Raw genomic sequence first — 12,335 nt, 5'->3', positions numbered from 1 at the left:
CATATCTTCTAAGCCTCGGTCTTTTAGTTCCTTTAAAACAGTGCTAATGATAACTCCTGAGGTGATATGCATGTCTGATTTCATTGGGAGGGGTGATAGTGATATGTTTTTTAGCTCTTATTACATGACTGAGGTGTAGTAAGGCATTATGTGTGATCATGTGAATAGCTGGCATCCATCTGCAAGAGGCAGAAAGTGGCATTGTTGCAGTGTCATTAGCTGCTTTGACCAAAGTGGGTATATTATCCTGCACTTTCTTCCTTCACAGATAGGGAATTCTGATGCCTGTCCTTGTATTGCAGTTCTGGATCCTCATCTCGATGTGGCTCTAGGACCACTGATGGGCAGGAGAACAAACTGTAAAATACTGTAGAATAAGGCACTCGTGGGTTGGTACTTCGTCAGTGAAGATCCTGTAGCACATTGGTGCTGTCCAGGAGTCCATTTATTGTCACATTAATATGTCATGGACAACAAGCTCTGTGTCTGTTCCAGTGGTTTGAAGACATGAGGAGGCAACATACAGTCTGATAATCACCTTGTCACATAGTGACATACTGTTTTGCATTTAAGAGAACTTTTTGATGGGTGATTATCCACTCCTGAGGAGCCAAATTTCTTTAACTGTTTTGAGTTTTTTTCTTGACAAGCAGACATGCTAATTATGAACTCTTTGTGTTTGCACTTTGTGAAGTTTACAGTGACCATATAGTGCCTATTTAGCCAAAGCAAAGAGCATCTTTCCTGAAGTACAATATATCCTGAGGTGAAATGATTGCTTTTATCCTTGAAAAAGCTGATCAGTGTCAGAGACACTCCTGATGCTCGTTATCATAATTTTGAATTCACAGTTTTACCCAGAAGGGAAGCTTAGACAGCCAGCCACATTTTTAAGTGTTGAGAGTCTGTTGTGCTGTTTGGTGTGTCCTATGCCCAGAAAACAAACATTTACAGGACTGAAAGCTTCTGAGCTATTAGCTCAGATAAATGGCAGTGGTAGGGTTGGCTTCTGCCTCCAGTGATGTCCGTGTGTGTAGGAAGGGGTTACATTTCCAAAACTGCCTCACCAAAGGGAAGCTGTTCCCGAACCACATGCCTCATTTTTTCTTTTTTTTCTTCTTTTTTCTCCTTTTCGTCCAGAGCAGCCAAGAGTGATTCTCTGTCTTTGGGACCCTGTCGCCAGACCTTGCATTTCTAAAGAGTTCTTGCAAAAGGGGAAGGAAGTTTTTTATTTTCTTTTTAATGGAAACAAGACCAAACATGGCAAAATCAGGGCAAGGAAAAGGCTCTTCTCAGTTTTGGGGGTGGTGAGTGGGGTTGGATTGTAGGGGTATTTTTTCTTATCTTTTTAAGTTTCTTCTCCTTTCCTGTCAACTGTCTTCAACAGGCATCGGTTTGAGTCCTCTGTTCTTGATTTTTTGCACTGGAATAGGTCAGAAACTTGCTCACAATAACTTCCATTCTGTATATGGAGAAAACAATATACTTTCATACTTTCTGAGGATACTAAAGGAATAAAAGGATATACTGTAGGAAAGAAAGAATAAATGAGTACATTTCCCTAAAAACTTAGTCCGGAATAGTCTAATTGACTTTGAAGTTTTCAGGAAGAGAAAATACTATATATGAAACTTCAGACATAAGTTTGAGAAGCTGATGAAAACTGTGTCTGTGGGTGGCCAAGAAGGCTTTTACAGAATCTAGTCCCAGCCCAAATGGTGGAGAGCTTAGTGATCTTTAGTGGACATATTTGGACTTAGTTATTCCTGTACAGAGATTTTTTAAATGATCATTTGTCAGCCACTGAATTAGAAGCTTTAAAGAAAGGAGCAGGGGGACCTGAAAGTGTTAGAGGAAACAAATGAGATTGCAGCTGACATCTCCAAGGGAACTTTTGTTCAAGGGTGCTCAGGCTGTTGACCTCTTTGCTTCTCCATTTCATTGCCTTTAGATTACAGCATTCTTCAGTACCAGGGAAGTAGTGGCTAGTTTGTGAATGGGCAAATGCCTTTTTTTGGGGGGGAGGTGGGGGGAAGGCAATTATGGACATTGCTATGCAAAGATTTTAATGCACAGAGAAACACTTTTGCATTGTATTTTATAAGTATGGGGTTTGTGTATGAGACTAATGATTTATTTTCTTTTCTCCCTTCTTATCAGAGATTGGAGAGTAATTCTTGCTGATCTGCATCTTAGTTTGGAAATGATTGTCTAAACATTGCACTTCTAAGAGATCTACCAGCAAGTTGACAAGAATCTGAGGGAGGAAAGGAAAATAAGAACATACCATGGTTTCTTAATATTTCTATTACCTTCTTTATTGCATTTCCCTCTCATTGTTTAATTTGGTGGCAGAACTAAATGTATAGTAGGCCAGGAGTACATGTTTTTGCAATAAGGTGATGATAAGTTTTAGCAGAACAGCCAGTTTCCCAGGTGGAGTTGCCTGGTATTTGTTGGGGGCAAACTGCAGTAAGCTCTGCGAAGGAGCTCACCCTTCAGCTGAGCATCAGGGCCCTGGAGGAGATTTGTCCTGAGCAGAAGTAATGAACTGAGAACAGCAGAAAGGGCAGATGGCCCAAATCCTCGCTCATTACCTCATCTGGGATCTTCTTGGTATTTATCAGTGAAAGCTTTCTGTAATTACCCCCGTGTGCAGAGAGCCTTTTCTGGTCCCTCCAAAATTCAGAATGTGATTTTGAAAGGGTTTTTCAGGCTAATGGCTCAGAAAGATTTGCTCCTCAGCTACAACTGCCAGTACTGTTCTGTGAACTGAAACGTGAGGAGCACATGGTGTGAAGGATCAGTTTTGTCTATAGGGAATGTCAAATTTCATGGCCAAAGCTGGCTCATTCTCTGAGCTTGTGTCTTTCTCAGTGCAGAAATGGGGTTTCTAATCTTATTAGCTTTTTGCAGTATTTGGACCTTTTTGATTTATTAGTCTTTTATTGTTTAGGTTTGTGTTTTCAGTTAAGTGTTGGCATATTTTGCACTCAAATGAGAATTTTTTGGGGTCAAGATTAGTAAACCAAACTGGAACGACTCTTGTTCCAGTCTTTTTTCATTCTTCCTTCTGATCCCAACAAAGCAATACGTGCCAGAGTTCTGGTGTAATTCTGGACAATTGAGGAGCCACAGTATTTTCTCAATTAAGGGGCTCCTTCTCTCTAAGGTAAGGCCTTGGCTCAAAGCCTTATCAAGGCTAACACTCCCACTGGTCAACAGGCTGGAAAAAATGAAGAAATATGTGTGAGCGGCCTTGGATGACTGGCTTTCAGACTCTCCAGATTTGTGACTCTGAAGTGCATGGATGCCAATAAGCTGTGCCAGGAGATCCCAAAATGTCATCGTGCTTTGATGAAATCCATCCTTTGGCTTGGGGGAAAAAAAAAAGTGTAGGAAAGCCAGAGGAACCCAAGTTGTAATGCTAAGGTGCACTTAAAATATATAAAATGCAGCTCTGTAATTTCCCACTCTGCAGGGATTTTCAGAACAGTTGCTGTTGAATATGATTGTGTTCTGTGCAAACTGTAATTCTGATCCACTTTCTTTAGAATGTTAAAATGCCTGCAAGGAGATTCTACATGGCACATGGTTAAGAAAAATCTGTGGGATAGAGAGATTATTAGGGGTCCCATATCAATTATTGATAATGGTGTCAAATCAATGTGGCAGTTTCAGTCTCATTTAACCTCCCCATTATTTAATTGTAATAGTCTGAGTCTGGGCTCCTTTTTCACTGCAATTCTGAACTATCATCTTCAAAACTCCTGCTATGGTGTTCACACTGTCACAGTCTGAGAAGTTGTTTGTAGTGATAAAGTTGTAGAGGAACGTTTCTTTTATCTTTTCATTTTAGGAAGAGAAAATTGATGTATTTTCCTAATTCTCAGGTTTATCCTGGGAATGTGTTCAGCTCGAGAAATATCTGTGAAAATACACAGTATTATCTGTTTCACAAAAAGCGTGGTGATAGGCTAAATGTTATTTCCAGTATTCATAGCAGGTTTTTGTTCTCTGTTGCTGAACAAATTAGAGAGACTGTATTAAAAAAGGTACCATTATTTGTATTTCTGTGGCTGTTTTTCATTTCGGTGTAGACTAAAGGAGACATGACTTGTTACCATACCCAAATTTACGTTTTTGTCTTGAACTAGAATTTTTTATGGAAAAAAAATTTTATAAACTCAAGCCTTTTGCTTTGTTGCTAAAGGGAAGGATTTTCTTCCTTAGATTTGATTTCAGTAAGTCAAGGCATAAACATTTCTTTTGTGGAAGTTTCAATGCCATTTGGAGGGACCATAGAGGCGTTTTTCAAACCTCTTCTTGAGGAAAACCTCCTGATTTTCCTGAGGCATTGGCAGGATATATTTAGAGCTAAATGTGCACTTGGATTTTTCTGTAGAATTTTCATCCTGCCAGCATAGTAGTGTTCTGTAAATACATGTTTTGTTTTGTTTTGTTTTTCTTGTGAAACGCTCTCTGCTAGCTACTGACCTTCATATTCACAGGTTTCTGGAGAAAAATATTAACAAAGAATCCGAACAGCACTGAAATATTGCAGTACAGTGTAAAATTACTGTATAAAGACTAATCTACTTGGCAACCAAGCCCTGTTTTGTAGCAGTGTTTGTAATAAGAACTCTACACCTTGCAATAAGGGCTTTTAAACTGACAGGATACTGTGGTTTGAGGAGTCCTTTTCTATATGTAACACTGTGTTAGATTCCATCTCTCTTGGTTTTCTTTCTTTCTTCCTTCAGATACTTCTCTGCTGCTACATAATATCTGAATTAGGTGTCATTCCCTGCCCTCCCTTTTTAAGCGCAATCTCTCGGTTTTCCAGTAAAATTATTTTCTAGTTCATATTGGAAAACTGTCTGTCATCCTAACGGCAAACTGGTGTGTTTGTCATGTAATCTTAGGCCTGTATCCTGTCTTCTTTCTAAGAGTGAGTTCTTAGTAACCAGCTTAATAGAACAAAGGAAAGACAGGAATTAAAGCTAAAATATGAAGCTGGGAAACAAAACAGAAAGGTAAAACGAATGCCCTTTAACAGGGATGGCCACATTTCCAGGCAATTCAAGCGAATACTGATTTTTAAAGTCCTAACAGTTCAGTGTTAGTACCTCATTAAAATCCAGGGATTAATAACAGCAATCTCCTTGTTGCACATTAAAAGGATTTAGTTTAATTTGGGATTAGAGGGTGCAAGGTGCCGTTCTAGCAAAGCTTTTCCCAAGGTATCAGTGAGGTGAAGTGGGATGGCTTAAAGATTGTGGTTTCTCTTAACTGTTGCAGTTTTACCGTGTATAAACACACACATGTATGGGTTTTAAAATTGTGGTGAAGTGGTTCAATAATCCTTTAAAATGTATGCTGTCTTTGGAAGTGAAATTGTCTGGAAAAGCTTGTTTGAAATGAAGGAAAGGCAGTTGGAGTTACAGGTCTTTCTGGGGGTGAAAGTGTGATTAGTCCCAGGTTAGTTCAAGGACATTAAAATTTGTAGGTTCTGGAGTTAGAGATTCAGCCTGTAATTAGGGCTTCATTATTTATTAGATAAGGATAATGTGCAGTATTCTGCTCTCCTCTCCTGCAAGTGCTCTGGGGTGTGCAGCATGAGGAGCTGGAACAGCACTGGTCATTATTCCCCTCCCTTTTGTACTACAGGTGCAAGTGAGAAGAAGAAACATCTTGAGAGCCTCAAGTTATGTCTGAGAAAAGGCCTGGGATGATTTTATGAACACCACAGTCCCCTCCCTGTTCTTAGATTTTGGGGAGAAGGAGAGGATGGTTGTTCAGCTGTTTTACTGCTGTCAGTTGCTTTTTGTTAGGCTATCACAGCTCATTAACATGTCAATGTGTGGTAGCCTTTACTGCCAGGGATTAATACAGAGGAAGAAAAATACACTTTGAAAATTTTAGTGCAATAAGTTAAGCACCTGATACAGCGGTCTCCACAATTTTCATTGAGTTCTTAACATCTTGGCAGTGAAGTCAGCAGCCTGGATGATTTATTTGTTCACTTTGTGATGCTTCTGATTTTTTTTTGAAAACAAACAAACAAACAAACAAAAAAACCAAACAAACAAAAAAAACCCACAAAAAAACCAAAACCCACTAATTTTCTTCCAATTGCATTTAAGTGTCAGGCTTTCAGCACTGTATTTATCTATGGTTCTTAATTAAAACTAAGTATATGAAATGAAAGTTTTAAGCAATAGTAGCACAAAAACATGCAATTTCAGAGTACCTCTTTAAAATGCAAGGTTCTAGAAAAAACATATTTTAGTTAAGGTGATTTTCCCAACCATTCTGGCAGAAATTAAAAATAACAGCCGACTTTAGCAAAAAAAGCTACATTTCCAATTTATCAGAAGAGTTAAATCTCTGGTAATTTACAGAGTTGTCATTACCAGTATGGTGTTTGAATTACAGTCTTTTATTACAGTCATCATGAACTGACACTTTTCCTTTGTGCCTGAAAGGGCCAAATGTGTTCTGGATGATATCACTTCCTCTTACAGATGGAACTCAGTTCCATCTCAAACTCAGTTGTTTGCCTTAAATAATAGCCATTAGAGGAGGAAAGGGTCTGTGCAGACAATGAGTGAGATAAAGTCTTTGCAGATGCAGATGCCTCCCTTGTTTGCCTACTCCATGCCAACACATTTCCATTTAGCAACCTCACCTGATCTCACCGAGCTGCTTTTTCTGTTCTTACTGATTAAAGAGTACCATTACCCCCCTGTTCTCTCTAACGTTTTCTTCATATATTTGTAAGACCATCACTTCTCTCTTCAGTTTCTTTTCCCAGAGCTAATCAGATCCCAGCTCTTTTAATCTTTCCTTACAGGTCAGGTTCTGTTTACTTCTGAAATCTCACATTTTTATGCCTCACATTTGAAAAATAGTAATTCTAGGTCAAGCAACACTTGATTAAAGTTTTAAGGGCGAGTGTAAAAAATAAAAAATTACTGTGCTTGTGGTAGCACATACAGAATACCCTTTCACAGTAATGCCTTTTCACTCAAGAGTTGTGAAAATCTTTACTGATACTGCTCTATTTGTGTGACATTCACCTCTGAACTGTATGTACTGAGCAGAATTTTACAAGCATCTCCTGGGAAACTCAGGAGAGATTCACCCATTACATCACTTGATGACAGCACCAGCTCTGTGTACTCCGAGTGCTTGCAGAAATGAGGGGAATAGTGATGGGTCTGGAGCTGTCAGTGTATACTCATAAAAGGTTATTCCCAGCCCAGATCCAGACCAAAGTGTGCCATTTGAGTAGCAAATAATTGGAAAGGTATGTCTATATAGCCAAAAGGCACGGCACAACTTCTTTTATAATCTGATTTAAGCCTTGCTCCTGCACGAACTGAGAAGTTGCACAAAATTCCAAGAAAATATGTGCAAATTGGCTTTGGCACCAAAGCTGTTTCAAAGAGAGAGCATCATGAAAATTAGATCAAAAAGGAAAAGTAGTCATGTGCTTCCATTTCTTTGGAAAAAGCCAGACCTTCTCTTTAACACACAAGTGTATTCTTCTCAAGTGAAACCTCTTCACCTCAGAGTTTGAAAAAATGGAAAGATTCTTGGTTCCACCTGAAGGGTTAGGGCTGTTACGAAATTCTCAAGAGCATTAACACATACCTTCTACAAATGGCATTATGCACTTTTGTTCTTTCCAGCTGAGCAGTTCATCCCTTTGATTGGCCATTATCTCTTGAGAAACATTCAGTGGTCACTCTCCTGTGCTGCAGTTTCTCAATATTTGCTGCATTCTGGTTCCTTTAAAACTGTGCTACTGTTTTGGTTCAGGGGTTTTATCTTCCATCCTTCCTTTATTTTACAGTTGTAGTCTGGTGCTGGGCTCGTGTCAGCTGTGATGGAACAGTAATAAATATGTAGGTTGGACTTTCTTTTGCCATTTAAGAAATCTCATTCAGAAAATCACTGAATGACGTGAAGTGTGTGAGTAGAAAGTGTAGAGTGTAAGGGAACAAGTCTCCAGATTTGTGATGCAGCAAACTTCAGGACTTGGTTTCAGGAGTGAATGAAATGGGAGTGTATTGTGTTTCTTTTCCTTAAGAATTAAAGTGAGTGAAGGACTGCTGCTGCACTTACACAAACAAGCAAAAGGTGTGAGGAATGAGCTTCCTTAAGTTTCGCTTTTTTGTACCTTAATAGTTAAATCTGTGTAAACTTGTTTAGGCACAGAGGAGGTTTTTGCAGGCATGCAGGATAGTATTCAATCCCAGTGTATGGTATCTGGTGCAGGAGTCATCAGCAGTGTTTCTCTAATACTTAATTGCTGTGTCACAGCAAGGAATCATTTGGTTTTTGAACCTATGGATATTTTTTCTCTGTGGTAAATGAGGGAACTCCTACCAGAACTGAAAGCTGATTTCTCCCTGCACAGATAACACTGATGGCATAAACCACACAGTTCTGTCGTGCAAAGATATTCGTACTCAAAAGTAACCATACAAACCTACTTTCACATCACATAAATTGCAGTAATGTATAAAATAAATATAGTTTCTAGATATTGTTTTCTGCTTCTGTAAGCAGCATATCTTGCAGGTTCAAAAGGGTGGGAGCATCAGCCCCTCAGAGTAGCATTAACCATTTTCTTTTGGCTATAAATCTGGGAACAAGATGATTAAATAGACTGCAGAAGAGGGGAGGAAAACTCAAATAAAAAGGCACTTACATTTATTGCGTTTTGCAGGGTTGTTTTTGGGAGCAGCGTATGTCTCTTGAGACTTTGTTTCTTATCCATTTTATAGAGCTCTGGCCTCTTAACAGCACTGCTTTAATGGCTTGGTCTTGGGGTTCTGAGTTTGGAATCAGCACTCGCCATGAAAACAAGCCTGTTACAAAGAGGTCAGGTTTCACGAGACAGCAATAGACTTGTAAAAACAGATTTTACTGGAACAAATAAAGTCAGAATTAAGAAGAAACCAGAGTTTTGCATAAAGAAACAAGATACAGAAGGAGCAAGTATTGAGCTAAACCGATAAACAGTGTGTACATTTAGATTAAAGTGGGGATTTTTTGTTTCTAAAACTGGATTTAGTGACAGCAGTAAGTTTTTCTGAAGATTTTACGCAGTTCTTCGTAGTTCTGACTTTTGCTGTCTCTAAAGATGAATTTTCAGAGGAAATACATTGTTCCTGCTGAGGTGGAAAAATGTTCATCATGTATCAACTTCGATTAACAACTTGCACTGGACTTTCTAAATGGTGTAGCTGAACCTGTTCTTGCCTGCTATCGTGATGACATTTTGTGTTCTGTGAAATACTAATTGCCTTCAGTTTCCTTTGTTGTTCTTGCGAGTCTCACTTCTGTCTTTAATCTTCAGCTGTAATGTACCGGATGCATGGAAATAAATCATTCTTTGTATATACACACATGAAAACCAAATATTGTGGGTATGTTGTCTCACTCTGCCCCTTTAAATAATCATACCGATATAAGGAAATTCTGGATGCTGTTTTTTAGTTCCAATGGAGATGAAACTTCTCAAGGTGTGTAAGAGCTTTGGTTCAGTGAGACTGCATGACTACTTTTCTGTTTTGTAAATGATCCTTTTTTATGCCAGCGGTGGTGCAGCTGTGCTCCAGGATGGCTCTGAAACTCACGTTGCACTGGTTTGGGTTGTTCTTATAATCTATGCCTTTATTACATTCCTAGAGGCTTTATTTTGAAATGTGAGCAGACTTGTCTAGGTTGCTACATCATACTTTAAATAAATAAATGAAGAATGCAAAGCACTGTGTTTCCTGTTAGAAAATCTGTTAAGAATAGCACTAGGGAAATTCTGTTTTGACTTCAGGTGAACACATATTGTCTGTGTAGGGAGCAATTAAAACAGAATAGGAGGGCAGGGAGTAAAAAAGACAAGCCTGGATGCCTTTTTTTTCCCCTCCTCCTTTTCCCCCCCCACTCTCTCTTCTGTGGTGGAAAACTACAGAAGAGTTGGGTTGCATCAAATTCAGCACAAAAATCCAGGAACAACCTGGTATACGTGCAGATTATTTGACTTGTACTGAGTCTGTTCTGTGAAGCTGAGCTTTTACAGGTAGGCAAGAACCCCTTATGTCTCTTTTTTAGTTCTGATAATTCCTCTTGCAATCAAAAAGAAAATCTGTTTAAGGGGAGAACTGCTTCTGTGTCTCCCCCAAGAGACTTTAAATGTAAGGCTTCTGTTGTAACATCTTTCTGCAAGTTGTGGGGGTTTTAATGTGTTTGCTCTTGAATCTGGTGCTGCCCAAAAGGGAAAGAAAGAACAAATAGTGGAACATGGGGAACTGGGTTAAATTCTGCTGGTGAGAGAGGCCAGTTCTGTCTGTGATGAAGATGAACAGGGTGTGTAGGGTTGTAGAGACCTGCTGCTAAAAGCATGGGGTCCGTCATAAAAATGGGTAAGAGGAGCATATCTGCTTTCACCCTGGGTGTGTGAACCACATTTGAGGTGCCAGACCTGGCCTCCAGTGGTCACAGTGTTTGCATCACGTGGCTCCGGCTGCTTTCAGGTGATCTTGCAGTACAAGGTGGTTCTGTTGTTTTGTTAATCACTGTGTTTGGCAGGTCTGTTCACAAATCTGCAACACTTTTGCTCTGCTGGTGTGATTGGGAACACTCATTCCTGCAGTGCTGGTGCAACTCCAGGAATGCAGCGCAAAAACTGGATTTATTCAGACCTGGGAAGTGAAATAGGCATACCAGTAATAGGAATCGTTAAGTTATGTATTTAGGCCCGTGTTAGGAGTTAATTTGTGTGTGGAGAGGAGATCAACCAGGTTTGAATTTCCCTCACACTCCAGTACTAATCTATGGCTGCTGTACAGGAGTATGAAAATGGCAGGGAGGAGCAGTCATCAGAATGCCTGGTGTGCATCAGTACTGACAGTGTCCTCTATGCAGAAGGGCATTATTGAGAACATGTTAGAGTAAATAGGATGAAAAAACCATTTCAGTTATAAACAAGTAAAACAGAGAAATTATTTAAACACAAAACTTGAATATCAAGAGATGGGTAATTTAATGTTGGTTTATTGAAATCATGTGGCTGTGTAATTTATACAGGAGTGGAAATTTATTTAAAATCCGATTTTTAAAAAAACCCACACAAATAACTACCACTGAGTTTACAGAGATTATTCCCTCTGCAGTTACAGGGGGTAGAAAGGTGTGTGAAGTTATTTGTGTTTTTATTCAAAAGGAGTTGCTTCTGAAGAGTTGCGCTTTCCATTAGCAATGTTCTAAGTAGCAGTAAATAAGCAATTAATTAGAAGTGTTTGTATTCCTTTCCCTTTGGCTTTTATATTTTGAGTAAAGAAATCCAGCTACTGATGGCTTTCCTAGCTGTCTGTTGGCTGGAGGTTATTTATTGATCTGCCACTTCAGTTGGCTTGATTTTGTGAACTCCTTAAGTTGTAAATGCTCAAAATCACATTGATGCTGTGTACATCAGGCATCTGTGTGGTGACTGCTGGGACTGTTGGGATAAAAGTGTTCTTGCATGCTTAAACTTAGTGTGAGATCTTTGTTGGGGTTTGATTTCTTTTTCTTACCACACATGAACTTGTACAACTCTGCAGATGCTTTTACCAAAGCGAGTATTGTTAAAGGACTGGAACCTGACTGTCAGGAACCAAATGTTGTTTCAGAAATTTTCTATTGCAGACAGATTTCTTTTTTTATTAAAACATAACAGGGCCAGTCCCAAACGAGTTGAATTGACGTGAACTTTTGTTAGTTTGATAACTGATACGGTTTCCAGCTGAATGCCAGTCAATTTGTATGCTTAATTCTATTTTCATTTTTTTACTGAATTAGCTTAAAGCAACGTTATTTTAAGTAAAGCAAAATTGACAAGGTAGTTTGATCCACCTTTTTTTGCATACAGAAAAAAAAACACTATTGAAGTATTTCTGGGTATTTTTGTAAGTTGATCTATGAGCTGAAGTTTGATTTAATCAGGAATTTGTTCTCACTTCAGCCCATTAAATTTAATGTTCTCCTATTTTTAGCCATTTCTGCGTTTGAAGTCCAGCCACTTTCAGCTGAGGTCCAAGAAGGTGGAGTAGCTCGATTTGCCTGTAAAATAACAGCAAACCCTCCTGCCACTGTGACATGGGAAGTGAACAGAACAACTTTACCTTTAGTCATGGACAGGTATGGAGAGTTACACCTTTTAGAATGTAATTTACTTTTTGCTATCATTTTGATCCTGCTACAAGAAGAAAATCTGGGTACTTGCAGTGCCATTACATAAGAAAGTTTCCATGAAATAGTATGTCAAGTATTAAAATAGCTGA

The 12,335-nt window shown here is 38.9% G+C and overlaps 1 protein-coding gene across 1 annotated transcript in view; it reads left to right on the top strand.

Annotated features, from left to right (window-relative positions):
• The window catches only part of PRTG (protogenin), a 78,001-nt gene that overhangs the window by 18,719 nt on the left and 46,947 nt on the right, over nucleotides 1-12,335 (top strand). The window contains 1 exon segment of the mRNA XM_027881466.1: nucleotides 12,048-12,192. Coding sequence (XP_027737267.1) covers nucleotides 12,048-12,192 — 145 coding nt within the window.

This window comes from Empidonax traillii, unplaced genomic scaffold, assembly GCF_003031625.1.
Source record: "Empidonax traillii isolate 1590-97213 ecotype Southwest subspecies unplaced genomic scaffold, ASM303162v1 scaffold90:size2128546, whole genome shotgun sequence".
In the NCBI taxonomy this organism is placed as follows: Eukaryota; Metazoa; Chordata; class Aves; order Passeriformes; family Tyrannidae; genus Empidonax; species Empidonax traillii.
The sequence above is the reverse complement of the archived record's forward strand: the minus strand, read 5'-3'. Positions and strand labels throughout refer to the sequence as shown.